The sequence below is a fragment of the Lepeophtheirus salmonis genome, chromosome 6 (assembly GCF_016086655.4).
Source record: "Lepeophtheirus salmonis chromosome 6, UVic_Lsal_1.4, whole genome shotgun sequence".
In the NCBI taxonomy this organism is placed as follows: domain Eukaryota; kingdom Metazoa; phylum Arthropoda; class Copepoda; order Siphonostomatoida; family Caligidae; genus Lepeophtheirus; species Lepeophtheirus salmonis.
The window spans coordinates 31,615,030-31,627,661 of record NC_052136.2 but is presented as its reverse complement, the minus strand read 5'-3'; the positions used below and the strand labels follow the sequence as shown (position 1 = coordinate 31,627,661).

At 31.7% G+C, this 12,632-nt stretch overlaps 1 protein-coding gene across 3 annotated transcripts in view; it reads right to left on the bottom strand.

The window, feature by feature from the left end:
* Positions 1-1,114: 1,114 nt before the first annotated feature.
* LOC121119694 (uncharacterized) overlaps positions 1,115-12,632 on the bottom strand; it is a 28,601-nt gene continuing 17,083 nt past the window's right edge. The window contains exons 1-2 of one of the 3 annotated variants that reach the window (XM_040714435.2): positions 4,997-5,246; positions 1,115-3,915 (exon numbers count right to left, since the gene is read on the bottom strand). In XM_040714435.2, the coding sequence (XP_040570369.1) occupies positions 1,483-3,909 (2,427 nt within the window). In that variant the 5' untranslated portion in view covers positions 3,910-3,915; positions 4,997-5,246 and the 3' untranslated portion in view covers positions 1,115-1,482. Of the gene's footprint in view, positions 3,916-3,973; positions 4,274-4,996; positions 5,247-12,632 lie in introns of those variants that run through there. The other 2 variants (XM_071889166.1, XM_071889165.1) reach the window with 2 other exon arrangements.

Sequence of the window (12,632 nt, the reverse complement as noted above, 5' to 3'; positions counted from 1 at the left end):
GTATATAAATATATATTTGTGTTGCTATTCTATGATCTAAAAAAGTTTTTATATACATATGTCATATACAATCAGGCCTATGCAGTGCTACACAAATCGTTTACAGTTAATTTTATCAACCATTTGCCAATATTGATTTTACAATTATACATACATTTGACATTATGAGATCTCTTCTCGTCTTTGTGATGTATTTAAGAGAATACCCTACATAAAAGACCTTCGATACGCTTCCCCTTGGGAAATACCATTAAAATATATAATTAAAATTAATTATTGCCAAACTGTGTAATTATTTTGATGAATACATAACTCGGCGTTACCTCACTAATATATTAAAATTTACTTTGTATTTTGTTGTTAGCTATCGATTTTTCTGCTGCTTTTTTCCTCATCAGTGTTCGGACATGTCGTTGCCTTTAATGCATCTGGCAAATCTTTTTTCCTACAATAAACAGAAAAAGGGCCTAAATTCAATTGGTTATTAGGTAAATCTGGACCAATTATTCTTCACTTTGGAATTATTATTCAATATTAGCAGAAAATTGTTTATAATAGCTTAATAAGAGTGAATTTAAATTCAACCAATCTACGTTCGGAACACTGAAATATTTTTTATAAGTGAGGTAACACGGATTGTTTGAATTTGAACTAGCTCTCATTCAGTTGCTGTTAAAAATTCTCAGCAATTACTGAATAATAATTCTATAGCTGGGAAGAATTGGCTAACTAGTAGCAACTACTTTAGGAATTTTTTTATGTTTCTTTTGGAAGGAAGGTTGGAGACTAAATAAAGGGAACAAGACGATAAATTTTGCTTTAAAATGTACCGTCGAAGAAGAAATATTAATCTACGAGTATAAATACTATACTTTTTTACGCAACATCTCTTTTATGTTGACTACAAAAATATAAATTAACTGAATTTCATCCATGAATTAAATATATTTATTTTTTATGCATATACTTACGACTCAATGATTAATTAATTAGTTCCTTTTAAGGCCATAACTTTGATACAATTAGTTTACAACCTAATAATTCGTATTGTAAGCATTTATATAAAGAATTTAGTCACCGTGATGATGAAGGTGAAATGAAAAATTGCCTGTAATTATCCTTGAACAAAAATGACATTGAGAAAATCAACTCATTTATTCCTAATTAAATCTATTCCCATAAAAATATATGTTTTTTAATTCTTGGAAAGGCCTCACATAAATAATACTAATAATATAATTTAGTAATAATACAGATCTGACAGTTGAGGCATGGATTTTGTTAAGTGAAAATAATATACCTATGTATGTATGCCTAAATATGTTTATATAATGTGTAGTGTAGTAGACATATATATTTTATATAAAGAAAGGGGCTTCCATGATAGAAATGTCAATAGGGAGTCACACGTAAATAACTCCATACTATGAAAAGTTCCTTTTTCTTACTTATAAATAGTAATTAATTACACGATTTCTATATTCAAACGTAGAATGTTGCATTATCAAAAGCAGATGCAATGCTCTCCTCACTTTTCTTTTGCCCCTTTGTATTATCCTCTGGATGACTCTTTCTCTCACCCAGACTCCTTCTCTCTTCCTCATCCTTTACATCCATTTCATCCATGTCATCTAGAATTTTATTCTTCACTTCTGTAACGGAATCATTTGGCTTTACAAAAGACTCCATGGCTTTAGAGAGTTTGATGGAATCAAATGCAAGTCGAGCCTGCCTCTTCGGCAAAGCAGGGCTGGCATAGTTTCCGTATGAAGTATTAGGTGTGTTTGAAGGACTTGTATAAGAAGGGATCTTTAAAGTTTCTGCAGGACTTGCACCGAGTTCGAAATGTCTTTTGGGCTTAAGAATGAGGCCTGGATCGGAGTCTTTATCCTGCCGATTGAAAGATACCTCTTCGTAGTTAAAAGTATCGTCCTTATTAATATCGCCCCCTTCCTTCTGAAAAGGATTCAAATGTTCGTCTTGGGTTTCTGACAATGGGTAATAATTGGTGCTTCCCTGATCGGAAAATGATTTGGAAAGAAAGGGTGGTGTTGAAGAACTCTCAAAGAGTCCCTCTGCATTAGGATAAGGCCTTGAATTCCTTCGAGAGCCATTGTGAGTTGAGTATGGTGAATTTTGGTTTTCTGTGATGGTTGTAAGATGGGATTGATTTCTGAAACGACTAAAATCGTACTCGTTATCAAAACTATCCTCATCATCTGTTACCATAGCAATAGGATTTTTGGAGGAATGGTCTAAATTTGGAGTAGACTGGAATTGTTCCTCTTTTGCCGTACCAAGATGTTCACCCGTAGTGGGTGGGTGATTGCTATCGGTGTTTGAAGTAACACTTAATTTTGGAGTATTATTTGCATTGCTACTAAAAATTCTTCCATAATTTGATTTTTGAGACTTGAGAGATTTGGTGGATTTTCTATGAGGGAAATTGGAATGGCTTGATGCAACAGAAAATCCGGATTTACGTATCTGCGATCGTCTTAACTTATTTTTCCACCACCCCACGATGCTAGTATCTACACTCTCATAGTCTGATGAAGGCTCTGGATCACCTCCTCGCACAGGTCGCATCACTGCATTCCCATTGGTGAGCGTTTTTGAAAGAGAAATATTTGAAGATTTTCGTGCTGAAGTAGGACGGTTCGAACTCATTCTTCTTAAAAACCCGTACTTTGAGTAATTGGAATATCCATACAAGTCTTCATCAAATATTTTTTCCGCTCCTCCTTTGGGCTCTTCTTTTCGGTAATGGGCTGTGTCCTCTGTATAGGGAAGGTTGTTTGGAACAGTTTCATTCCAATGTATATCTTTGAGTAATTCTGGATTATTATCATGCATTTCATCAACAATCATGTAGGCAACACGGAAATGTCTATCAATGATATAGTTAAGCTCAAAATCATCATCATCTTCTCCAAAGGGATTAATGAGAATCTCGGCGACTTTGAGCCATCCAACATAAAATATAAATTGCAGCATGAGAAAAAAAGGGAAATATAAATTTATGGGTTGATAGCCGAATTCTCCATCCACAGTCTCGTGCTTAAAAGTTGGTAGTTTGTAGGTTGTTTTGTAGTCCTCCTGGCTCTCCGGAATAACCCACTGTGCTCCCATTAAGGCTGCAGCAAAATAACTATAGACAGCTAGAGTGACGACTTGAGTATATACTAATGGTACGGATATCGTATCATAGTGTTGAACCCCAGTGAGTCCCGCACGGATCGAAGAAATTTCCTTGAGAATTGTTTGCACTGCAGGATCACTCTTAATCTTTTGCTCCTTCCGTGCCATATCAACAATGTGTGTGGCCCAAACAAGAGGCATCCACCATTTCGACACAGAGCACTTTTCATCCATTAACTCCATGCACTTAAGCTCATCAGACCGCATAAGACCCGCATCCACTACATGTTGCATCGTGGGAAACCGTTTTCGAACCCTAAAGCTGATCCTTCTCAAAGTGATCACATAGGAAAGCAGCGTGTATCTCATAATATTTCGCCGCATCATGCGAGAACGCTCATCCATTCCTTCAAGAAGACCAACGATAAATATGGCAAGTGAGTCTGGCCATGGAAGCAATTGATACTGATCCCACCACCGCTTCACAATGATGGATACATAGAAGCCCAGACCAAAGGTCATAGGAATAGAACTAGTTTGAATAGAACAGTAGGCTTTAGCAGCCTCAAATATCTGACGATAGTTCTGGAGTCCATCTTGGAGGAGAACTACAAAGTAGAATATATTGATAAATGCGTAGATGGTGAGATACACAAAGAGCTCCTTAAAAATGAGTTTGTAGAGGGAACCTTTCCATCGGAACAAGATGGGGGTGAAACATCCAAAGCTACTTGCATTGGCAACTTCAGCCGTGTACGAAACAGTCATTCTATCCTGCAAATGAAAAGGAAAGTTAATTCAAAATAAGTCATAAATCAATTGATGGAATTACTCATGGAGTAAGGATCTATTTGTCATTGTTATGTTGAGAACATATACAATGCATGCATGTACAATGTTCATAAGTATTATGCATATATCAAATGTCTTTAGATGTATTTTTTTATGTATCCTTGATGAGAGAATTCTTTTAATCGAGCAAATGTATTTCTCAGGGTTAGTTTTTACTTTTAAAGAGGAATAATTAAGTAGGAAGTGAATCGCACAAAGAGAAAATTACAAAAATATAATCCAATCAAGCAATGCATTTTCAACCCATAAGAAAATATTTCCAAGCGAAAAACTTCACATCCTTCAAATAGATCAAATTAATTAATTAGTAATATTAATAATTTAGTTTATTTAAATGTATCTGCATATAATCCCAGACTGATGAACAAAATAAACTCGTTTCTCTATGCAGTTTTCATTTAAAATATATCAGGGGCTCATTGAAAAGATAATTATAATTTATGTCTTATTTTTTTCAACTTCAAAGTATCCTTTTACAAAGGATTATTACTAACATTCAGACTTCGAAGAATGATAAAGAAAGCCACACTTGTAGTATCCAGTATCGCATATTTTTCACATCACACTCACTTGAATATATATGTATTTGGAGAGACGAAGGAGACATGAGGGAAGAGTGGGGCCCCCCCATGAGGAAAAAGCATCAATAATTTGACAATGAATATGGTACAGCTGAGGCGTCTGCAGGGGGGGGGGATGGAAGGGCTGTAGCCCTCTCCAAATCTATGAATTTTAAATACCCCCCTTCCTATATAATCCTTGGAATCCCCTGTACATTGGGGAAATATTTCACTTTACTATATAAAAAGGTCTTAAAAAATGTTTTTTTATTTAAATGCTAGTCTCAAATATTGAGGCAAAATTGAATTACCCCTCAAAAATAAATTTTTTTCTAACGCCTTTGTGTATTCGAATAATTAACTATGAAACACTGGGTGAAAAATATTTTTAAAATTTAATTACAAGATCCCGGAAAATAGAAACTTAAAAATAAATAACGAACCTATTAGTTAAATGAATGAACCAGAATAAAAAGAAAATAAATCACGATATGGGGCTAATATTGAGCACTCAGCAACGTTGTTAACTCACTAGACACAATCCGTATAAGTCTCACTTCTCATTCGTCTCATGACGACTAATAACTAACTGACTTGATAGGTGAAGAAATAAAAGGTATAATAATACAGCAGTAGTTAAGTATAGTGCGAGCGCAAATAGGTTATTTACGGCCGGAATAACCTCTGCGTTATGGAGTGAATATAAGTTACATACGTTGACAAGGAATACGTTGGAATATATATATAATACATCATCCACCAGTAAATTACGTAAAATGAAGATCTAATGAAATAGAAACAAAAATTTGTCAAAAATAGATGTATAGTAATTTATGTATTTATTTATAGGGGCGTTAGCAGGATTATATATATATAAGTATTTGGGGGGGCGGTCGGATTTTTTTGAAAAAAAAATTGAAAGTTGAAATTTTTTGGGAAAAATTTAAAATTACATATTTTGGACAAAAATTTGAAAAATTAAATTTTTTGCAAAACAAATTCTATAATTAAATCGCATATATTAAGGTTTTTGATTAAAAAATTCCAAAATTATATCACATATTTTATGTTTTTTGGAATTTTTTTTCAAAAATCCATAGCTATTCACTAAAAATTAAATTATTTTTTTTTAATTAATATTATTATTTAAATTAAATTATAAATGATTACGTTTAAACAAAAAAATTCAAATATTAAATTGTTCTTGTAAAAAGCAAAAACTTCTTAATTGAGGAGGACCCCAGCTCCTCCAGCCCAACCCTTGCGGACGCCCCTGATTATGAATTCCAAATTTGCTTGATAGGAATAAGATTTTGATATTATGATTCTACGTATGTATGTTCATGAAGTTTGATAATTTGATAATTTCATTTAGGGTGATAACTCAAAAATTAGAATCTTCTTCGAGGCTGTTCTAAGAGTCTAACAATTTTCTACATGGCGCTATTCGAAAAAGCTGCCAAAAAGCTACAATTTGATGTTTGTTTTGTTTTTGTGCGTTCAAAAATGTCGGAGCTATAAGCAAAATGCCAGAGGCAGTGCGATTTCTTCCATGCACAAGTTGATCTTCTACAAGAAGATCTTCACAGTGGACGCTGTTCTGCACAGAAGAAATGATCGCTTCTTGCCTAAATCAAGAGCTCACGATGAGGGAACCTTCAGGGCCAAAAATTCAGCTCAGGTCATGGTACTCAGCGTTGTGGCGTCTGACGGCAGCAAGATCCCTCTCTACGTCTTCAAGGCCAACGAGAAAGTCAACAAGGAGTCTACTACGAGGTTCTCAGAACACCTTCCCTAGGGACCACATTTTGTTTACCCAAGATGGTGCCCTGGCACAGACGTCCAAGAAAGTGCAACATTTCTGCAGACTTCTGGTCTTCGTCTTCACCAGACGTGAACCCACTGGACTGGTCTTGCAGGGCAAGATGAACAAGACTTCTCACCTGAATGTCGATGACCTGTGATCACGAAAGAGTGGAAAGACTTCTCCTCGGACTTCATCAATGCCAATTTTTCTTCTGTATGTCCCGTTATTGAAGCCATAATTCAGAATGGAGGGGATATATAGAATAAAAAGTGTAGAAAATTGTTGAATTACCAACTTTTGGTTCAAAAGCTTGCCGTACAAATGACCAAAAATAAAAATATGTAGAAGTGAAAAAGGCTTTTTAAATTTTCTAATTTTTGAGTAGTACATTTACTACAAATATTTGGCTGGGCTAGACTTTAAATCATTTCTGTACACATCTCATCCCCCCCTCCTACAAAGAAAAGAAACGAATAAAATATGCGTTTAGATACATAAAGGTGCGTTAAAAGCTTATAAAGAATCAAGGATAGGCTTGGCTCGACCCCATTGTATATAGGTAGATTCTCTCTCATTAAAGATAATACGTATAACCTATCCGTCGTAATGAACCAACTTTTATGGTCAGGAAACTAGTACCAGTGATTTAGGTGTAAGAGTGTAATGCATTAAGGGGTGCCGGACTTACAATCTTTTAACATTTAAATTAAAAAAAAACACAAAAAAACAAGGGATTACATCGGTTTTCCGGTTCCCAATTTTAAGTTACGTACGATATCACCAAGTAGGAAAAGAAACTCGGGCTCGAGTTCCCCTTAAGTCTCATTAAACTACAAGTTGAGACTCGAAGTTAAAACCTGTATACTCCACTTGGATTCGAGCTCTAAGACTCAAGACTCGACTATGACATGTAAAAAATGATTCGTTAAGAGTGCAGAGATGAGGACTTGTAACATTGTCAATACCTTGATTGTATCTCACTACCCTTTCACCAAAAATGAATAAAAGTTAAGCTCAAAACTTTATCCAACTCTCTCCAAATTTGGAATGATTATTGAGTAATTGTTCACAGCTTAAATAAAGCTCATTATAACTCAACTAAACACCGTTCAGAACACTCAGAAGAGGCAAAACAGCAGAATAATCCACAGTGAACAACAAAATAGTCTGTAATTTTGGATGGTAATGAGGTGACGCCGTGTTATCAATCAAGTAAACAGTATAAGCTGTAATGTCTGACCAGACTCGATTTTTAAGTAAATTGACTAGCAATTCGTGTTGGTCTCATAAAAAATTACTTGTGAACAGCTCTGCTACAAAGTAGAAGAGAAGGGCGAAGCAGGGGGTGGGATGGAGAGGCTCTAAGCCCCCCACAAGTTAAGTATTTTTTGCTTTTTACTAGAAATTTTTGAATTTTTTTCAATATTTTTTTTTTTGATATTTGAAATTTTATTTAATCCAAAAAGTTTAATTTTTCTATTTTTTTTCCAAAAAATTAAGTATTTTTTGCTTTTTACTAGAAATTTTTGAATTTTTTTTCAATATTTGAAATCTTATTTAATCCAAAAGTTTAATTTTTCTATTTTTTTTCCAAAAAATTAAGTTTCTAGGAATAATTATGGATTTTTAAATTTTTTAGAAAAAAATTTAATATTTGAAATTAAATTTTGAAATTTTATTCTTAATAATTAAATTTTTGAATTTTTTTATAAAAAAGTTTAATATATGAAATTCAATTTTTGAATTTTTTTGTGAAAAACTGTATATTTTTTTTAAATTTTTGAGAATTGCCTATAGATTTTTGAATTTTTTTCGGAAAATTTAATACCTGAAATTTAATTATTGTTTTTTTTTTTTAAATATTTAGTATTTCAATTTTTTTTCCAATAAGTTATAACTTATGGATTATAACTTGAAAAAAATCCATAATCCTATCAACGCCCCTGGACACATATATTGTATATTACATTTCTTTATGGTTTTGAATACCTTTTAGAACCATTAAAAGACAAAAAATAGGTTTTTCCATATGTTTATGTATGCTCACATGATGTGGTCATTTTCATTTTTGTGCGCATCATTACAACAACTGAATAATCAAGCTTATTATCATGATTGACAATATATTCATTAAGGAATTGTAAGGTAAACGCCCAATTTCTTTCATGGTTCCTTAATTTTCTATATATAGTTCTAATTTATAAAACTAGTCAATATTATTTCAACTTTTTCCCCTCTTTCATTGAAACTGTGGGTTTCTAGTTCTTTTTACCGGAAGAAACGTAAAAATGACTTTTATTACCCAAAATTTCTGGGTTTTTTGGGCAACAAATATATATAAACATATTTCAATATTTACTTGATTTAATATTATTCTTTCGCCTTAACAGATCTAAATAAAAGAAAATACAGATATTTTTTTCCCATAATAAAAAAATTATAAAATATTTTTCAGTATACTTTTCTGAATCAAAGAAAATGCCTTCTAAATATACAAACATGACAATAAGTTGACCTTTTCTTTGAAAGTCTAATAAATTTCTCATTTTTGAACCCAATGACAGAAATCATAGCTTGTTCTAAAGTGAAAACATAAGATAACTTTATGATAAAAATAACATCTTAAAATAATTAATAATTTAAAAAGTGATTTAAGATTTAATTTTTTAAATATTAATAGGGGAAAAAATTAAATTCAAGACTTTTGATAATATATAAAATGTTGCTGTCTATAAACGACAAAACTATACATTTTGGATAATAAAGTTTTTTTTCTTGTTTAGTAGATAAAACAATCGGCAACACACCATCTCAATCCAAGGGCAAAAACTTGTTGACTAGTATTTTATCAATACGTATAATATTTCAACATCAAATTACAGACAAAATGATTTACATATACGAGTAGGTTATATTAAATCTAAAAGTTCATGTCCAATACACCGGTTTGAATTTCAACTTTTTTCGAATTTTGATAAAGGATAGTCCAGGTAAGTTTCCTTGAGGTATGAAAATAATTAGTACGAAGTTTCATTGTTCTATGATCTCATCTTCAAGTGGCAGATTTTGTTCAAAGATTTTGATTTTGATAATTTTTCCCTATTTTGACAATATTTTTGATAAACCCATATAGAAATATGTTTTATAAAATAAAATTCTTCGACGTAAATAAACTTTACAAAAAAATATATCCTAGATTTTTTTTCTAAAACGGTTATTTACTGCGTAAACACAGGGAAATCAATACCAATTTTGAGGATTTGCGTATAAAATGTAGCTGTTTTAATGGATTTCAATGATCATTTTAAGTGTTTATACATTCAAAAGTTCATTTCATTAAATTCATTCGTAAAATTCTAATTGAAAAATAGCTAAATATATAATTTTGATAAATATCTTTTAAGGCGGTTACCCCATCTATTATGAGAATATACGTCTAAGTGTATATATATATGTAGGTTACATACCTATATATAAATGATATTTTTGTGAGACCAACTTTTCTCCCGATATTATTTATACCTATATACTTATACTTATAGGTGTACACGCAGGATAGATGTGGTAACCTGCCTTTAATGACTTCCACCTAATCTGTATATGTTTAAAATAGAGTTTGTGTGTATGTGTCCTTTATAGGTGCCCACACTGTTGGACCTAATAAGCTGAAACTTTGCATGGGATAATCTTTTGAACCTGGTCAGACTAAAACGGGGATGCAATTTTTTTTTTGAGGTGTGGTGGTCATATAAGAGGGGGAATATTCTATTCTCAAAACACAAAAACTGCATTGTGGAGCCCAAGTTGACTAGATATGGAATTAAGTTATAAATCAAAAAGTGACTGGAGTCTTAAAAAGAAACTATACGAATAACAAATCTTTTCTAAATTTATTCAAAATGGAAAAAATTATGAGCAAAATAAGAAACCGGTGAAATTGCAGGTTTTTTTTTCAGTTGAAAAAAAATGAATTTTAAATGGAATATTCGATTCGTAAAAAAATAAAGTTTGAAGAAATTTGTTTGGAAATTAGTTTGCATGTAAATATGAAACATAAAATCTGTCCCTTTCTGAATAAATGTATTTTCAATTTCCGTAATATTTTAGTAAATAATATTTGGATAAATGAAACAGTTATCGAGGGTTATTTTTTCTACCACATTATTCTCTATAACCAAATATGGGTAGGTTTGTTTTCTTCTTTACAATTGCAGAAATTTATATTTACTACTTTTTTGCATTTTTATTATCGAATTTCGATTTTGCTTGCAAAAACCAAAAATGAACTTTTCATCAAGAATTTTTTTTCCATGCATACATTTTGGTATGTTATTAGAAGTTTATAAGACTTAAAAAAAAATCATAATAGTATATATAATATAATACTTGCCTGCTCCGAAGGGGTATAACCTTTAAGAAAAATAACATAGACCATTGTCAATGTGATTTTCCGCTCCCTCCTTTGCCCGAGCAACGCGTTGCTCGGGCAACGCCCTGTAACACTTTGCACGTATCTAATAAATATCATTTATAAGTCTAAATATTTTCAATCAGCTTAACAATGGTTGAATGAGCAGCAATTTATAATTGTGCGGCAGCTATTGTTGATAATGCAGTGCTTCTAGATTTTTGAAAAATTATAAAATACGTGATTGACAAAGATTTAAAATTCACAAAGGTTATATTATGAACTTTAAATTTATATAAAACTATAGGAGCTACCTATTTTGATGGCCCGGAAGATAAATCATTAACTTCAATGGATGTTAGTAATACAAAAATATTGAAAGTAAGTACGGATAAAAACAAAACGATTGTAAAAAAACCTGGATCAGACTATCTGGGATATGTTACTTCTGTCTCTGGATCTGCATTAAATATTAGTTTTTCTGAAAAATAAAAAATTCAATACCAAAGACTTAAAGGCACTGGGTTGTCATGAATTTGTGACAAACACTGGATTCAAAAATCTTATTATTTCTTATCTAAAGATAACTTTGAAAGGCCACTTCAATGGGTTATTTGCCTTTTACATAAAAAAGAGCTTTCACTAAGGCACCTGGTTACAACTTTGAATGGCAAGACTTGAGGAAACACATGTCTAAGTAGGGAAATCGGTAAACAACTTTACCGATTTCAGATCTCTAAAATTGTACAATACAAACCAATCTTTATTAATACTTAATTAATAATTTCACAAACACTAATAATTGAAGTAATGACCAACAGTACCTATTAGATATCTGCAAAGAAATATCTATAAGTATTTGTAGCGATTTTGTAGCGATATTCCAATCGAAATCCGGGATAATAGGATATTCTAGATGGATTACTACAATCAATAGTATTCTAAGACTTTATGTTTCGACAAAAAATCTGTCTAAAAACCGTAAGAAAATTGTTATTTTACCCATGAGTTTATATAGTCCAATTCTGTTCAAAATAAAAATTAAATGTATTTAAAAACCTCTCAAAATCAATAAAGGGACTAAATTTGAGCTCACAAACCCAAGCACTTGTTTAGTCAATTTTACATAGATACGGCTAACATTTTTATCATCCTGAAAACATTTTGATGTCAATGATAAGAGAGGAAAGAAGCCAAATCTATGAAATTTGGTGGCATCAGATATTGAATGCAGGAAAAAGTAATGATTCGGGTACGGTTAGTAAGTTTAGGAATCCAACTCTCCAGTTTCTTGCAGTTAGTTATGATGAAATAAAAATATGGAAGAAAATATTTCAGAAATGCCAACGACAATGCACTTGACAGACAAATAATTATAATTATACAAAAATAATTTTGATCAAAAGTAAAATATGATTTTGTTAATATGTCATAACACACTCAGGCAATTGGATGTATGATTAAATTAGTAACAAAAATATCGGAGAGCATATCTAAGAAAATGCTAGGAAATAATTCGTAAAATCAACTTTAGCTTCAAGAAAAAAAAATTGCCGTTGCTTAAAACTAAGGCCCTGTATAAATTTCAAAAAATGTGGATTATGAGCTTAACACGTCTTTTTATGTGTGTATATGTGTTTTTGTTTAAATGTTCATTAGAATATAAAATATGATAATAACTGATGACTTTTTGGTCATCAGTTATTGTATTGGAGTGAATTTATGAGTTCATTGAATATATGAACTGACAACTCACGTTTATATTTAAATTGAAGTTTCGCGAATGGATTTAATCAAATTAACTTTTGGATGTATTGGCACTTAAACTATTCATTGAAATACATTAAAAAAGGTGCGCCTTATA